This window comes from Leishmania martiniquensis, chromosome 34 (genome assembly GCF_017916325.1).
Source record: "Leishmania martiniquensis isolate LSCM1 chromosome 34, whole genome shotgun sequence".
In the NCBI taxonomy this organism is placed as follows: domain Eukaryota; phylum Euglenozoa; class Kinetoplastea; order Trypanosomatida; family Trypanosomatidae; genus Leishmania; species Leishmania martiniquensis.
The window spans coordinates 1611979-1627879 of NC_090169.1; the positions used below are offsets into that span (position 1 = coordinate 1611979).

The 15901-nt window shown below is 60.4% G+C and overlaps 4 protein-coding genes across 4 annotated transcripts; all 4 read left to right on the top strand.

The window, feature by feature from the left end:
- Positions 1-820: 820 nt before the first annotated feature.
- On the top strand, positions 821-2362 carry LSCM1_02440 (uncharacterized protein; the record flags this gene model as incomplete). Its single annotated transcript, XM_067320023.1, has 1 exon — positions 821-2362. The coding sequence occupies one exon, from the start codon at positions 821-823 to the stop codon at positions 2360-2362; it is 1542 nt and encodes a 513-aa protein (XP_067175398.1).
- Positions 2363-3943: 1581 nt separating this feature from the next.
- LSCM1_02441 (uncharacterized protein) lies at positions 3944-4870 on the top strand (the record flags this gene model as incomplete). Its single annotated transcript, XM_067320024.1, has 1 exon — positions 3944-4870. The coding sequence occupies one exon, from the start codon at positions 3944-3946 to the stop codon at positions 4868-4870; it is 927 nt and encodes a 308-aa protein (XP_067175399.1).
- An 845-nt stretch (positions 4871-5715) lies between these two features.
- LSCM1_02442 (uncharacterized protein) lies at positions 5716-13512 on the top strand (the record flags this gene model as incomplete). Its single annotated transcript, XM_067320025.1, has 1 exon — positions 5716-13512. The coding sequence occupies one exon, from the start codon at positions 5716-5718 to the stop codon at positions 13510-13512; it is 7797 nt and encodes a 2598-aa protein (XP_067175400.1).
- A 742-nt stretch (positions 13513-14254) lies between these two features.
- On the top strand, positions 14255-15187 carry LSCM1_02443 (uncharacterized protein; the record flags this gene model as incomplete). The annotated part of the gene is made up of 1 exon (XM_067320026.1): positions 14255-15187. One exon carries the CDS (start codon positions 14255-14257, stop codon positions 15185-15187), a length of 933 nt encoding a protein of 310 aa, XP_067175401.1.
- Between the last annotated feature and the right edge of the window lie 714 nt (positions 15188-15901).

The following is a 15901-nucleotide window of genomic DNA, read 5'->3' on the forward strand; positions in this document are numbered from 1 at the left end:
TTCTGTTGAGCGGGGCGTGATCAAGAGACAGTGCTCGTTGCACGCGTACATTTCGCTCCTCTGCTCTTGGGCCGTTCTCCCTTCTTTTGGCTAATTATATACTCATATATATATATATTTCCATGTGCCTACACGGCTTCTCCTGAGTATACGTCATCGCCTCGCCCACGCACAAGAACGGAACTGCTGCGGGATCATCGAACGCCGCTAGCCGAGCACAGCACTTGCTTCTTTATCTCTGGCTTAAGCACAGTCGTACTCCTCCTCGTCGACCTGTGGTGCTCTGGTCGAGGGTCGAGGAGGATGGGTAAGGGATAGGCGAGACGGTACTGGCAACTTTCTGCATGTGGGGCCGCTCTCCGCCTTCCTCGCTTGCTGCCAAGTTTGGCATCGAGGGCGTACCCAACAGGGCACGGCAGAGAAGCACGCAAATCCTCTCTTCCGTCCAGAAACGTCCTCTTCTTATCCGCTTGTTGCCGGCACGGGGATGGGGTTCACGTCCTCACCCTCCACGTCGGATAACGGTCGTCGGCGACCACCGGTGACCTCGTCTGTGCGTGTGTTTGTGTCTGCTCCATCCTGCTGGTGAGCATCCTACTGCGCGTGGGCCTCTCTCTCTCCTTTGGCTATTGCTGAGTTTTGCCCACACTTCAGCAGCGCCTCGACACGAAGAGGGTAAAGAGGTAGTGTCGTCCAAGTCTTTGGTCGCTTTTTGTCTCCGGATTTGTGTCTCTGCGCAGCTGCGTGCCTCTGCTGGGGGCGCGAAACGGCGCAGACCTCCACACAGCAGCTCACCCACTGAAACAGTAATCACCTACAGATGAGCTCCACACCACATCTCGGCAAGGACGCGATGAGTGCGATCAGCAGCGGCGCCGCTACTGCTGGCGTGCTCAGCTCATCCGCGGACGCCACGGATACCGCAGAAGTGACGCGTCTGCAGCAGGAGCTTCACCAGTGTCAAGAGAAGTTTGCATCTTGGAAAGAAAAAGCAAAGGCAGGAGTGGACCAGATGCGTGGACAGATTGTCGATCTGACGCGCAAGTTGGACGAATCAACGAAGCAGTGTGCACTCCTGGCCGCGGCCGCGCATCACACGGAAAAACTACCAGCCCCGTACGTGGCGCAAAGTCAAGATTTCATGTACGCTCACGCCATTGCGGCTGCGTGCTTGCTGGTCGACATGGCCTTGCTTGCACACAGTGGGGGCTCCGCAGGTCAGTGCATGAGTACAGCAGCAGCAGCAGCGTGCTCAGCAACAAAGGAGAGGCTGCCGAATGTGACTCCGGAAAGCCTGCAGAAGACGATCAAGGATCAGTCGGACCGCTTGAAAGAGGCGCATCACGCGCTGAAGCGATCAAAAAACGAGCTGCAGCAGCGCAACGAGGTCCTGCGCCAGCAGGACGAGAGGCTCGTTGAGCTGAAGTGCTGCATCGCTGACTTGGAAGGAAGCAACACCGCGCTCAAGCAACAGCTGATGAGCGTGCCGAACACGGAAGAATGGCGAAAGGCGCATGAGGAGCTGGACCAGCAGCTTGCGCGGGCGCAGCTGGACTATGAACGTCGCGAAAGTCAGCTTGTTCTCCAGCACAGCGCCGAGGTGCAGGCTCTGAAGGCGTCCCATGAGCGGGAGGTGCAGGAGATGCAGCGAGAGCAGCAGGAAGCCGTTGCGCAAGCGATCCGCGATACGCTCTCGAGCGGCGCTCAGACGCTGACGCGTAATGGTGCTTGCTCATCTGGGGAGCGTGAGGTTGCCGCCGGTGACACTCGCCGCTGCAGGGGCGACGATGACGCCTACATGAACCTTCTGCGGGATTACGAAGCACTGGAGACTCAGTGTGCCGCCGTCATGAAGGAGCGGGACACCATGGTGGCTCAGCAACAGACGTTTCTGCGTGAGCTTCGGGACCTTCTGCACTGTACTGCAGGGCCTCGTCCAGTTCCAGCCACAGATGGCTCCCCCGCTATCACTTCAATGGCCACGAAGGAGATCCCAGCATCTGTTGGATGGGATTCCTTAGCAGACTCGTCCAGCCTCAAAGATGCAGCGCGCCATATCCAAGAGCAGAGACTGAGATTCACCCGACTTCACGACGAGCTGATTCGTACACAGCACGAGCTGATACGCCTTCGGCGCTTGAGGAGCGCACCTCCGGAGGAAGGCCTTGGCGCGCAACAGCTCCAGTACCTCCGCTCCGTCGTGGTGCAGCTTCTCTGCTCACTGAGCGATCTCCGTGTTGTGCGGCGTCTCTTACCTGTTCTGGGTACGCTTCTCAAGTTCACAGATGCCGACTTGAAGTCGGTCGCAAAGGCCATACCGCACGACCTCGGTACTCGCTGGGGGACAGACGACCCGAAATGAAAGATGCTAGACTCCGCTGAAGCAGCCAAGCTCACAAGAATTACGTCCTCGCCGCCATGCACCGGGCCGTACCGAATCCGTCACCCTCCCCTTCCCCTGCAACCTGGCATGAGCGAGCACATGACTTAGGTGCGATGCGCCGCTCGCCTCACTCACATCTTCCTCAGGGTCTCCCTCTTTGACGGATGTGCGCGTGCGCTTGTACATCTTGTGCGCTCACGTACGCGCATGCGCCACACCATCCCCTTCCTGCGAGGTGCCCGTGGTACGCCATTACCACACGGCATCAAAGCATTCTCTCTCGCGCGCTCTCGGCCCGGCCACACAGGCCCTCGTCTCTTCCGGTGGTGCGAGGCAGCCGCAGAGGCACGCGGCATGCGGGCACGCGCTGACTCGGCCTCATTGCCCCCCCCCACACACACACACCTCGCTGGTCGCCACCTGCTCCGATCCCCTCGGGGTGGCTCAGACTCCGCACACACCAACGGGCAGCGCGAGGGCGAGGTGAGGTGCGACCGGGCCACGCCGATGCCGTGCCCATTGTATGGGTGGCGCACACGTACGCACTCCCACAGGTTGCTCCGACTCAGCGGCGTGGAGCCCCTCACATCCCACACACCCGCAGCGGTGAGCGACTCTGACGTCGCTACCTCCGTGTGTGTTTGTGTGGTCGACCCTGCTGTCACCACCTGCTGAGGCAGCTCGGCGTGGGCAGGGAGGTGCTGCGGCTTTCTTCCCCCCACCCCCACCACAAGCGCACCGATTGTGGGTATGCTGGGTAAGTAGGGGTGGTGATGGGCCTCTTGCGGTGCGACGCCTACGTGGGGTGTGTGTGCTCCTAATTCTTCATCAGAGGGAAATGGTATGCGTACCCAAGCGACCGTACAGAAGTTAACCACCGGTGAGCGGCATCTCTCACTACTGGACTGCCACGTTGAGAAGCATAAGGATGCTGTCGGAGCTCTTCAGTTGGCACCGCGCGAATCCGGCTGAAATTTTTGCAGGCTATCGCGTACTCTACTCCTCTTCAGCGGCCACACATCGTTTCATGGCGTACTCCCCCCTCTCTCTCGCACGAACGGCCGCGTCTCTCCCTCTCTTCTTTCCTATCTTTCCCTCTCTATGTGATGGGGTGTCCGACCCCCGCTTGCGTGAAAGTCTTTTTTGTTTGTTTCTGCAGACTTGTGCAGCAGTCTTGCGTGCGTCTGCCCTGTGAAAGCGCATAGCGACGCGCCACCAACAGTTCGAAGAAAAAAAGAATTACGCGCCGCCGCTGCCCCGGCACACGCTGCGACTCTGCGCGCTTCTCATTCGACCTTTTCGCTTTTTATCACCTCCTGTCGTTTGAGAGGAAAAGAGCGTCGGCGAGGGGAGGCGGTGCCGCTGCAGCTTTGCGTGCGAGTGGCCTTCTCTTTCACTTCAGGCCCCCGTCAGCGCTTTACGTCTCGCCACCGTTCAATTCTGCACGCACACAACTCTGTTGCTCCGCTAAGGGCGCGCAGCTGTTGATACAAGGTGGCATGGCGGCCCTCCCACGCGAGGCAGCTGATTCTATATACCTTCTTACTAGCGCTCGCGACTATGGATGCACTGAAGAAACGGATCGCTGCAGCGCTTTTCTTCAGCGACCCTGAGAACGCGCTGGCGGCGGAAATGGCACGCAACGCCGAGGCTCAGGCGAAGGCAGCAGAGGTGCGCCTGCAGCACGACCAAGATGAAAGGGAGTTCAAGAACATCGTGGCGGAGCTGGACAACCGCGTCAAGGCGCAGCGTGAGCGTTATGCTCGTCAGGCCGCGCCGATGTTGAAAGAGTTCGATGACATCGCTATTTCCCAGCATTACTACCAGGAGGTAGGGAACAGTGTGGCGGCGCAGGAGACGTTTGCCGATCAAATCCTGCAGCGGGAGATGCAGCAGTTCGGCTACATCAGTAAGAAACTCATTTCCGTCGGTCTCAACTTCGAGGCGCTCCGCCAACAAATGCGGTCAGGGCAACCGTTTGCCCGTGAGCTGAAGGCCGCGCTCGATGACGCGGAGAGTGAGGACTTGAATGTCATGTCTGAGCCGCTGCGCGCCTTTGCGCACCGCGGCGTCCCTCAGTCGACGCTTGTGCGCGCCGCTGCTTTTGACCTGGCTCGCTCCATCGAGGAAACCGGCAAAGCACCCGCTCAGCAGCCGGTACGGGGTTGGTTGGACCTGTTCAAGTTTCGCACCGCGTTTAGCCCTTCGACCGTCGACCAAAACGAAGTACGCGCTCGCCGCACGGCGGCGCAGTTCACTCGCCACATCGAGCAGAATGACTACGCGATCGCGCTGGCGCTAGCGGAAGAGGCGGACGCATGGACGCGAAGGGAGCACGACGCCTCGGTGAAGTACTTCATCAATTCCTACAAGAGCTTCCGGCACGCGGCCCTGCCCACCATTACGGCTGAGATGTTCCTCACCTACGCGACCGCCTCGCTAAACGCGTCGCGAATGGCGTGTGTGGAGCACATGCTGAAGGAGTGACGTTCTGCATCGCTCAAGGAGGGCGAGAGGGTGCCAAAGGGAGATGCGCCACCGAGATGTACGTGTAGGGCATCTGCGCCCCCATCCCACCCCATCTCCTTCATCTATCCTGTCGTGATACCGGTTCCCATGAGCGCGCGCCTTATCCGATCGACCAGCGCCGCGGCACAAAGAAGTATGCGCCGGTGGGGCAGGGGATGGGCATCTGCCTAGTTGAGGCTGTGCGTGTAGCTCGGTGGGGCAAGCGGGAGCAGCAAGTGAAGAGTGAGCGAACGCTTCTTGAACCACTGGCGGTTGCAGCCGTGTGCGACAACGACCAGCAAACCCGAAATGCGGCATAGAAAAGGAACGACATGCGGCTTAGCGGACGCGTGCGTCCCCTCCCCCTCTATCTTCGAAGGATCTCGCGGCCACAAGAAGCGCGGGCGGTAGCAATGGCTGTAAAGCAACCAACAAATAAACGGAAACGAATAGGCGGCGCCTCATCCCTAATAGGGGGGAGGGGGAAGGCGGCCCTCTCTCGACTGTTTTTGAGTAGGGGGCAGAAGAAGGGGGGAGAGGAAGACCCCCAGGTTGCGTCTCCTCGACGAGGTGCGCTGGGTCGCTATCACGGCCTCACCATTCTCTTCGCCTTTCCCTCCCTCCGTTACCTCTCCCTGTGCTCTACTCAAAAACTTTGCGGCATGACGCTCATCATCGCTTACCCTCCTCTCCGCTCCCCATCTATCCAGCGTTGCAGTCTCTCACTCTTTCTCTCTTGGCAATACACACACAGACACACACACACACGCACAGTCGCCTTGCGCTGCCGATCGGATCACCCCCTCCCTCGAATTTAGAGAACGATGACAATCAGCACAAGCCATGTGAAGCAGCTGCTCTCCACTGCGCGGGTGTACCGCCGGCCTGATATGCTGGACGGCATTCTGCGCCAAGTGAGTGACACCGAGAAGACATCGGGTAGAGCCTCTGCGGAACTGCGCGTATTATGCGCGGAGGTCGCCGTTGAGCTGAAGCAGTGGTCAGCCGCAGCGGAGCTGCTAAAGGGAATTGGCTCCACTCAGGAAACGCGCCTGCTTGCTGTGCGCCGCGCCTTTTGCGAGGTTCTTCTCACGCTGCACGACGTGGACGAGAGTAGCACCTTGGCCGAGGAAGAAAAGGCACAGGAATACATGAGTGGCGCAGCGAGGGCGCTGCAGGCGCTGGCGGAAGCGGTCGACGTCTGGCCTGACAGCCTCAACACTGTTCTTACGGGTATCCGCGTATTGTGGGTCATTCTCAGTCCTCTGCTCACCGCAGGACACGAAGCTGACGTTTGCGACGCCGTCGCCTTCCTTGCGGCCCTCCATCAGCAGCTCCGCATTGGTGGCGGTTATACACTGGTTCAGTGGTTAGTGAGGGCTGCGCTGTGCTTTCGCGCGGCAGAGCGGCACAGCGACGCTTTGACTCGCTTCTCGGCGGCGCTGGAGTCAGCTGCCACCCTGAGCAATCAGCGCCTCTTTGTGCAGGTGCTGCGTCTGGCTGCCGGGGCCATCTTCATGAAGGAGAAAACCACCGTCTCTTCGAAGGCGCGCTCTGACTTGCTGCCGAGTTACCGCAGCCGCCCCGTTCACTTCGCGGTCCTCTTGACGAGTTTGGTGCTCGGCGGGTATTTGGAGATGGAGGCGTGCAGGGACGACATGCAAAACGCTTACTCGGCTCTCGGCGAGGGCCTCGAAGCGGCGCAGCCACCACCGGAGCCCGGCCCATCGGCCCCTCGAGGAAAGAAGAAGCAGGCGGCGGTGAAGCCGCCGCATCCGATCCGACTGGTCGACGTCTTTGCTATTACGCAGGCCGACGTGATTGATGAAGTGAAGAGCGACATGCTTTTCTGCATCAGTCTGCACGGTACACTGTCACCAGAGCAGGTGGAGGAAATGGAGCGGAGGTGCCACAGCTCGAATCTGCGTGTGAGGAGCTTCGCACGCTTCACGCGTGTTATCCGCGACTCTCATCTTTGCGGGCTGAGCTCCCTTTTCAAGTGCACAGACGCCTCTTCCCTTTCCGCATCACACAGAGCCGAACTGCGCACCCTTTCCGGTGAGCTGGTTGATGTCTTGAAGAACGCCAGCGCCATTGACGACGAGAGCGAGCGGCAGCATACAATGCGCACCGGTGCCTCTCTCCTGTGGAACCTGATACTACCTTTCCTGCAGACGGGCATGATGGGCGACGTACAGGCGGCGCTGACCACAGTGATGGATGTCTCTCAGGCTTTCGTTGCCTCGCTGAGGAGGCTGTTCCTTCAGGTGGCGACCCAGCAATGCTGCAACGCGTACGACGAGGACAATCGAAGTGTACTTCATCACCTGCTGCCGATGATTCAGCGGGAGTGTGAGCGCGGGGAGGTAGATGGAGCGGCGTCCGCGTTTTTGTTCCGACAGCAATGGCTCCAGCATAAGATGGCGATCCGAGACGAACACGAGAGCAGCCTGACATCCGCGCAGGATCGCTGCCTCTTCGCCCTTGAGCAGGCCCGCTCTATTTCCAACCCACTGAGGCGCATTCCTGTCATCAAGACTGCTTTTCGGCACCTGCCACCGATTGTCCAAGAGGGCGATGCAACGCTGGTCTCGACAGAGGCGGCCGAGCCGCCAAAGGCCGCGCTCGCTCATGGTATCCTCACTACTCGGCGCTCGACGGTCCAGCTGTATCGAGAGCTTTTGGATCTCTGCATGCAGGATCTGAGCTCGTCCTTGTATGCTGTGGCGATGGCGGTGGCCGAGGCGTTGCGGAACCTTCCTTCCCCCCTGCCTGGTGCTGTGGTCACTGACATCGAAGAAGTACAAGCTGCCGCTTCCCTACATGCCGCCACAATCCTAGCACGACAGCTGGAAGAGGCGGAGGCGCACGGGCTACACAAGGACGTGCGGTCGGTCGAGTTAGCGGGCACCAAGACAGCTTCCGCCGAGGTTAGTGAAGGCCGCTTGGCAGCTCTTCTGACTGAGGCAGCCCGACGCGGAGCCGAGTTGGAAAACCGGCTCAGTGGCAGCGGGGGCTGGATTGCCGCGAACGCCTGTGTGGCGTTCCTCAACTGGAAGAGGGCGTCCTACGCTCGAGGTGAGTACCATACCCACCTGCTCGAACTGCTTGAGTTGCAGAAGCTGTACGCCGCACTCTTTGAGCATGACGAGGTCCAGGACGGGGGGCTCCTATCTGACCTCACAGTTTCGGCTGTGCTGGGGCTCGTGGCCGAATACCTCGTAACCGCAAAGCCATCAGCTGGGTCAGGCACGCCACTGCCGGAGAGGCAGGTGGACAGAGGTGGCTTCGATGTGCTTGTGCATTGCGTCCGCACCTGCGCGAGCTGCGAGCCCTCAAACGTGCAGCTTCGTCGCGCGCACGCCATATGCCTTGAGGCGCTGCACATTATTCCAGCCGTGAAGCAGAAGTGGTTTCTGGCCATGCTGTCCCCCGCCATTGCACGACTTGTCGGTGATAAAACCTCGTTTGCCGTGCACCCACAGGAGCAACTGCTCATCCTCCTCGGCGTACTCGCTGGGCCGTCTGCGGTCTCCGACAAGACTGTGCTTCTCCGCAATGATGTTCGCACGCTACTGCGCAAGGATCCGTGTGTGCGTCTCTGCGCTTGGGTTGCCGCTGTGGCGGTGCGACTGCGGCAGGAAGAAGTGGCACTGGAATGCTGCGAGATGGCGGAACGCCTCTATGCCACCAACCGACTGGGCTGGGGCTCCCTGTTCGAGGTGCAGCTACCGTCCTCGCCCGCAGGCGGAGCGTCCGCGGCAGTTGGCAAGACAGCGGAGGGCGGCAGCCTCAAAAAGGTGCTGGGGGAACTGGTGCTGGTACAACTCGACGTGCCGCCGGCGTTCCCGAAGCCGGACCCCGAGGACTGGGAGGCGTACGCCGAGCTTCTTTCCATAAAGGCGCAGATCGGTGTTCAGCACCTGGACGGCCTCAACATTGCTGCACGAAATCGGGCGGTGCAGCTGCTTTTGACGAACTGCGTGAACTCGGCTATCGCGGCGGTGCAAGGTCCCGCCGCATCCAAGGTGGAGCGCATCACGAGCGCGTACCGTATGTACTACGCCTTCCTCAGAACGACTCGCATTTCACTGGAGACGGCGACGTTTGTGCTACCAAGCCTGCGGATGCTGCTTTCAAAAGCGCTCCTGGCACAGCTCCCGAAGCGCAGCTGGAACGACTCCTTCATGGAGGTCGTCTATCAGCTTAGCTGCGTCCTCGTGTACGTCTCCGGCTCAAGTGAGCAGGATGACGACGTCCGTCAGTTGGGGGCGCTGCTGCGTTCACTGCGTGAGTTACTGCTCCCGCGCTATCAAAAACCTTTGAAGGCGTGGGAAGTGACAGTGATGTGCCGCCGCTATCCGTCCGTGGGCGAATTTCTTCAAACGTCCAAGAATATGGAGGCAGAGCTGCAGGCACGCGGCTGGATGATTGTCGCCCAGGCGTCTGAGGAGCCCAGAAGCAAAGCAGAGGCATTCGCGTTGGCGCTTGCTTCCTCGCAAGGAGGTAACCTTGCTACAGCGCAGTGCCTATTCGAGCATGCGTACGCGTCGTCATTGCAGCGGGCAGACTCGACCCCTTTGTCGGAGGTGACGAGCTATTTGCGACAGGCCCTGCGCACCCTTGAAGGGTTGCCCGAGACGGCGCCCCTGTTGAAAAGTGACGAGGACACGCAGCGCTGGAGCGCTGCTCTCGCCAACGCCTCACTTACTGGAAGATTTCTGCGCTCGCAGGCAGAGCACCAACGTTGCCTCCACGACGATGACTTGGCTGGCGAGGACGGAGTCGAAAGAGGGCTGGAGCGGCGCACTCCTGCGCGGAAGGCGTCTGCGAAGGTGCACACCACGAAAGTCATAGGGGTCACATTCTATCATGCCTTTCTTGGGTTGCGCATCGTCTCGCTGCTCTTTAGGATGGCGCCGCACCACTCTACTCTTGAAACGCTGTCAGGGTGTATCAACTCAGGGAGGCAGACAGCCCCTCCCGTGTCGCGCCGCGACTGCGCCAACGTCATGCTCGACTATATCTCTTCTCTGTGGCATCTGAGCGCATGGTGGCTGCGCGAGGGCGCAGCGGGCGAGGATGCGGTAGTCCTCCAGCTGCCGGCCTCGGATTCGCTCTTTTATGGTTACACAGAGCCGCCGTCAGCTGCGCAACGTCTGCGACGTTATTTGTCGGATGAGGAGCTCAACCTCAATACGGCAGGCCTCTGGGAATGTTTGCTAGACGTGGGCGACTACCTCGCGCACACTGGAGACGAGCCTCACGCGTTTATGATCTACGCTTGGGTGCGTTTTGCCGCCGCGCTCGCCTTCGGCGACGCCGAGGGCGACTCGCGCTGCGCTCTCGTCCAGCGTGTGTGCAACTGGAAAATGTGCGCGGTGGCCGCCACGAGTGGTCTCAGTGATTGCCCATACACGAAAGCACTCAGCCGGCTGGCCGATGCCAGATCCCTTGTCGAAGAGGCCGTGAAGAGAGATTTAGAGCGCAAGTGCGTGTCGCCGTCATGGGAGGCGGCGATGGTGGTCGGCGAGTGTGAGGTTCGCATTCAGCTGGGCCAGACGGAAGGGGCTGCCGCCCTAGCTCAGGAAGTGCTGTGCCGTGGGTTGGAGTGCACAGGGTGGAATACGACAGTCATCCGAGCACGCGCCCTCCGCATCCGCGCCCGTCACGAGGCCCTGTGCTTTCGCTACCGTGATGCTCTGCAGACACTTCAAGAGGCGCTTCAGCTGATTGGCGCCACCACGTCATCCTCTGCTCCGACCGTCATCTCGGCCCGTCTCTGGGCAGAGCTGTGTAGTGATCGACTTGCTGCCCTAGTAAGCGAGCAGTCGACGGCCGAGGCTGTCCAGTGGGCCAGTACGGTGCGCGAGCAGTTGCACCAGTGGCGCGCGGCAGCCGCGGCCAGTGCAGTGCAGACCGATACCGTCCTTGCGGCCTGTGTGCGAGTGGAGCTGGAAGACGCCCTGGAGATATGGGTGAGCTGTCTTTTTACCACAATTACGCAGCAGTTTCCACTCGACGATGACGTCGGGTACCAAGCTGCCTACTCGACTCGAGCGCGTCACAGCGGCGCCGCTGGGGAGCTGCTGGGTGAGGTGCTTCTTGTCTCTGAGGGCTCTACTAGGTTACGAAGTCGTCTGTGCATCACACACGCACAGTGGCACGTGAGGGGCCGGGTGACACCGGAGTGGCTGGCGCAGCACGGCGCTAACGTAGATGACGTGCGGGCGCGGTTCCTGGTGCTGCTCAACGAGCTAAGAGTGCTGGACGAGCTTTCGCTTTGCTTGCAGACTGCCCGCTCCTCTATCATGGTAGGAGTCGGCTCGCTCGGTCAAGTTGAGTGCGGCGCTGCCGCAGCCACTGGCATGTCCTTTTGGCAAGGCGCCGTCTTGTACTGGAGCGCCATTGACCGCGTCGAAGCGAGTGCGCTTGCGTCATGCCTGCTGGCTGCCTTTCGACAGCTCTCCATGGAGGATCTTGGCCTGCCGACGTCGAAGGCGCCGGCTCACTGCGAGAGAGAAGTGCTGAGATTCATCCGCGGTGCGGCGTCGTTTTCGGCATCCTCCGTCGAGGTCGGCGGAGAACCCAAAGTGGAGGCGCAGGCGACCAAGGTGGGCGCGCGGTGGCACAGTGCCGTCACGCATGAGACAGAAGAACTTCGGCAAGCGCTGCAGCACTACAGCGTAGGCGATGCAAGCGCCTACACCATGGCGGACGTGTCCGCCGTGCCCGCCCTCCTGGAAAAGGCAGCGGCGTATTCCCGACAGTGGCCGCACACCCGTCTTACGGCAGCGATCTTGGTGGCTGCAACGCGAGTAGAGGTGCTTCAACGCCTCGAGAATCAGTTGGAGCAGCGCGACAACCTTGCCGGCGAGGAGCTGCGAACGCGAACGCACGCGCTGCTGACGGAGGCGTGGAGTCGTGAGCGGCTGGCCGCGCCACGCCTTGAGAAACCCAGCAGCCGCATGCGCAAAAGCGCTGCAGCGGGGAAATTGTGCATCCAGAGCGACCCTAGCCTCACGAAGCCGGCGCGCCCCCTGACGGAGGAAGAGGAGGCGTTACTGCACCGCGTGTCTCTCGGCATTCAGTCAGCGGTCTATCACGGGCACCTTGACTTGGCCGCTCAGCTCAGCGTCGAGCTAAGCCATCTAGCGGTTCTCTTGGAGATCCCTCACATTGCAGCTGCTGCGGCAGAGCAAGCGCAGGCGAATCAGCTGGTCGGGCTGCTGTGGCGAAGCTGCGTGCACGGAATGATGGACAGTCCGGAAGGACGCTTGTGGCGGCAGATGCAGGCGGTGCCGCCGCTGTTCACGAACTCCTCCTCGTACACGCAGAAGGCCAAAGAGGCCCTTTCGGCGACGCCCATGGAGCGTTGCTTGCGCAGCTGCACAATGTTGTGTGCAGAGCGAGAGGTTGCCGAGACCCCGCGCACGGCAACTGAAAAAGGAGTCCAGCCAGCGGAGGTTTCGCCATTCGTGGTTGATGGTGCTGTACTGTCAGTCGCGGTGGACGCCGACTGTGTCGACTTCTGCATCATCTCGCTGCGCCATCCGGACGGTGTTGTGGAGGGTCGCCGCAGGCACGTGCCTCAGCAAACGTGGGCCACACTTGCCGATACGTTACAGAGAACGGAGGCTCTGAAGGAGATGCAGTTGGGCAGCACCGACGGTGGGCGTACAGGTGCCTCCGATGAGCGGGCAACAGCAGAGGATCTCTCGAACGTCATGGAGGAGCTGAACTCTGTGGCGGTCGAGCTGTTTGAAGAGTTCCGACCATCCATCCGAGAATACTGCGAAAAGACGCCGCTTTACCTTTGCCTCGCGCCTCAGCTGCAGCCGTTTCCCTGGGAGCTAACGTGCGTGCTGAGTGACTGCCCCGTCCTCCTTCGCGAGTTGAGCGCTGCTGTGGTGGTGTCGAAGACCGGCGAGCTCCGGCGCTCTGGCAAGCGCGCTTCTCAGCAGCCGCCGAAGCAAGCTGGGTCTCACTCGACGAAAGGTGTGTTGGCAGGGCCTTTAGTGTGTCTGATAGACTTGTTTGGTGACCGTTGCGAGTCGGTCGCTGCCACCTGCGGAGCGGACCACACAAAGTCGAAGGTGTCCCCGCAGTTCCTCGTGACGTGCAGCTCGGCCGGAGCTCCCCCGGATGCGGTGTACCTCGCCTGGATGCTGCGAGACGCTGCCCCAGGCGCTCTGGTGGTGAACACGTGCGGAAGCTTGACAGATGCCCTGCCGTGGTCCTGCCTGGCCTCTCTCACTTTTACCCAGCTGAACGGTGCCTTGATCATCGATGGCGCCTCGAACGCGAAGTCGCAGCAGCGCGAGGAGCGGCTTCGCTTGTTGGGCTCGATGGCAAGCGCCTTAGAATTCCCCAGGGGGTCGCTCTACCCTCGATGGATGACACAGGCGCTCTTCCTCTTGCGAGGAGCCAAGTTTGTGGCTGCCACCGCTTTTGCATGCAGCCCATCTGTGGCAGATGCGCTGGCTCGCCGCTGTCTTTACTCGGCATCCTCCGGGAAGGCTGTGGTCGAGCAGCTGCGAGGTAAGACGAAGGACACAAAGGCACCGTTGGTGACGTTGTACGGTGTTATCGGCAACGGATCCTCTAAGGGAAAGGCTTAAGCGCAACACTGCAATGCAGCAACGCTCCCTTCTCCCCCCTCCGCTTGTGCGTGTGTCGCTCTTTCCCTCTCTCCCTCTCCTCCTCACGGCGTATTTGTCTTGTGCTCGAGCGGAGTCAGCATGGCGGTCGTGTGCCGCCGCCAGCGATGTAAACGAAGGGACTTAATTCTTATATGGTGTGCTCTGCGGCTTAGGCCTTTCCTACGAGCACATATATTTTTTTCTTCTCGGCTGCGCGTCATTTTAGGTGTGGCTGCGCGACGCACGAAGGACGCGATGACACTGATCTGACGTAGAAAGCAGCGCTTGTATACTGGTAGGGGCTAGACGCGGAGATGGATTCCCGTGGCAGCAGAAATCTGCTCCCCACCCCTCAGTAGTGGGCCGACTCTGTAGCCTTCGTGAACTCCACGACAGCATGGGTGAAAGTCAGGCACCACCCATCGCCTTTCTGCACACACACACACAACTCATCACGGCAGGCTTCCGCGACGAGGGTATCTGTGTTTCGGCGGACGGAATGCGGCGGTGATGTAACCCCCCTTCCCCACCCCCAGGCACACATACAGAGACACACATGCGACTTTCCCGGCACCTCTTGGGGTGAGACCATCGTCTCCTACACTCTTCATCCTTCTCTCTCGTCTGCGCCAGGCGCCGGCGTCTCAACAGAAGACCGGCACACCCTTTCGAACACGAACGGCAGCGTCACGTGCAGATGACATTCACCCAGAAAAGAGGCATGAGTGGGTTTCTTCGGAGTGTCTTTGGCACGTCGGCGGCAGCGGCGACCGCAGCAAAGATTGCCAAACCCCCTGTGGCCGTTTCGTATGCGCTGTCTTCCTTTCGCTGGCATATGGACACGCGCTCGCCGGCGAAGTTCATTGCCCTTCACGATTACCTCGGCAGCTGCGCATCGTGGCAGCAGCTGCTGAACGAGTGCGTCGCAGACCTTCCGTTGTCACGGTTAACGCCGACAGCGCCGCTAGAGGTCTACTGCACTGACCTACGTGGTCACAATTTCTCTGAAACAGCGGCGATGACATCCGCCTCTGACTACCCACTCGCCTGTGCTGCAGACATCATCAAGATGCAAGAGGATATTGTGCGTTCCGAGGCGGGCTTGGTTGGGCTTGGCTTTGGGTCCCTTGTCGCCTCGTGCGCCGCCTTGCACGCCCCCGACGCCTTTTCTTCGCTCACACTCTTCGTCAACGAGATCGCTGATCTACAGCGGTGCCTGCCGGCTTCGCACACAGTAGGTGAACTTCTGCGAAGCGCGCCGACTGATGCCGCAGGGCTGCCAGAGCTAAATAGCTACTTGCAGGATCGAGTGCCCGACCCGGCCGAGCGGGCTGCGCTTCTGTCCGCCGTGGAGGTGCGACATGGCAAGGCACGTTTTCGCTTCAGTAAAGATCTCCTTCAATGCAAGGAGCCGCTCTTGCTGCGTGCGCCGGCGGGCAGTACGTTCACCAAGCCTACTGTTGTGTACGTGTGTGGCAAGGATGGAGGCAGTTCCACAGAGGGCGAAGCCGCACTGCACGCACGCTTTCCGGCGCTGAAGCTTTTAAAGCTGGACACCAAGGGGAAGTCTCTGATGTCATCCGAGCCGCGTCCTGCCGCGTTGTTTCTGGAGGCGTGCGGACTGCTTGGCGAGATCAATGAGGCGGCTGTGTAGCGATGGTGTGTCACTTGCAGTCTTCGAACTGGCTACGCATATCCTCTGTGCCGGAGGGAAACACTGAACAGCAAGCCCTCTCAACCCCGCAAACAACGCCGTGGATGTACGGGCTGTGGAAGCGACAGCCTCGTGCGCGGTGAGCGATGCCACGTTGCGAGCCCCACACATATGCAGAGAAACATAACTCACGAGGTGGCTGATCTCATGGCGGGCGCCTCTGAGTTGGAAGCGGGTTGTGGCGGCGACGGTGGTGTTGGCACTCATGACCTCTGCCTGCTCTTTGGGTCTCCGTTATTGCCGTTTCTCGTTCAATGGTGTATCTGTTGCTTAAACAGCGTAAGAACAGCCAAGAGAGTGGATATACGGAAGCGCGGTGCCCGATGGTGGCAGCTGGCTGGCAGCGACCACGGCCTCCTCTCCTTCCCGGTCGGCGTTCCCTTTGCCGTTTTTCCGTTCGGGGATTTCTTTCCCATCCCTTTCCCCGCATGCTGGCCTGCTGACCTGCGTGCCTCTGCCGAAGCGTCAGCGGCTCGCCCTCGCCCACCGCTCCCCCTCTCCCTCTTTTTCACTCGTCCTTTGCCCCCACCCCTCCTCCTCCTACCCCCAGCACCACCATACACATACACACACAGGCTACAGCAACGGCACCAGCCAGTAGACATATCCTGTAACGTGCACCCAAACACCCACATACGCACTCGCTCACGAAGA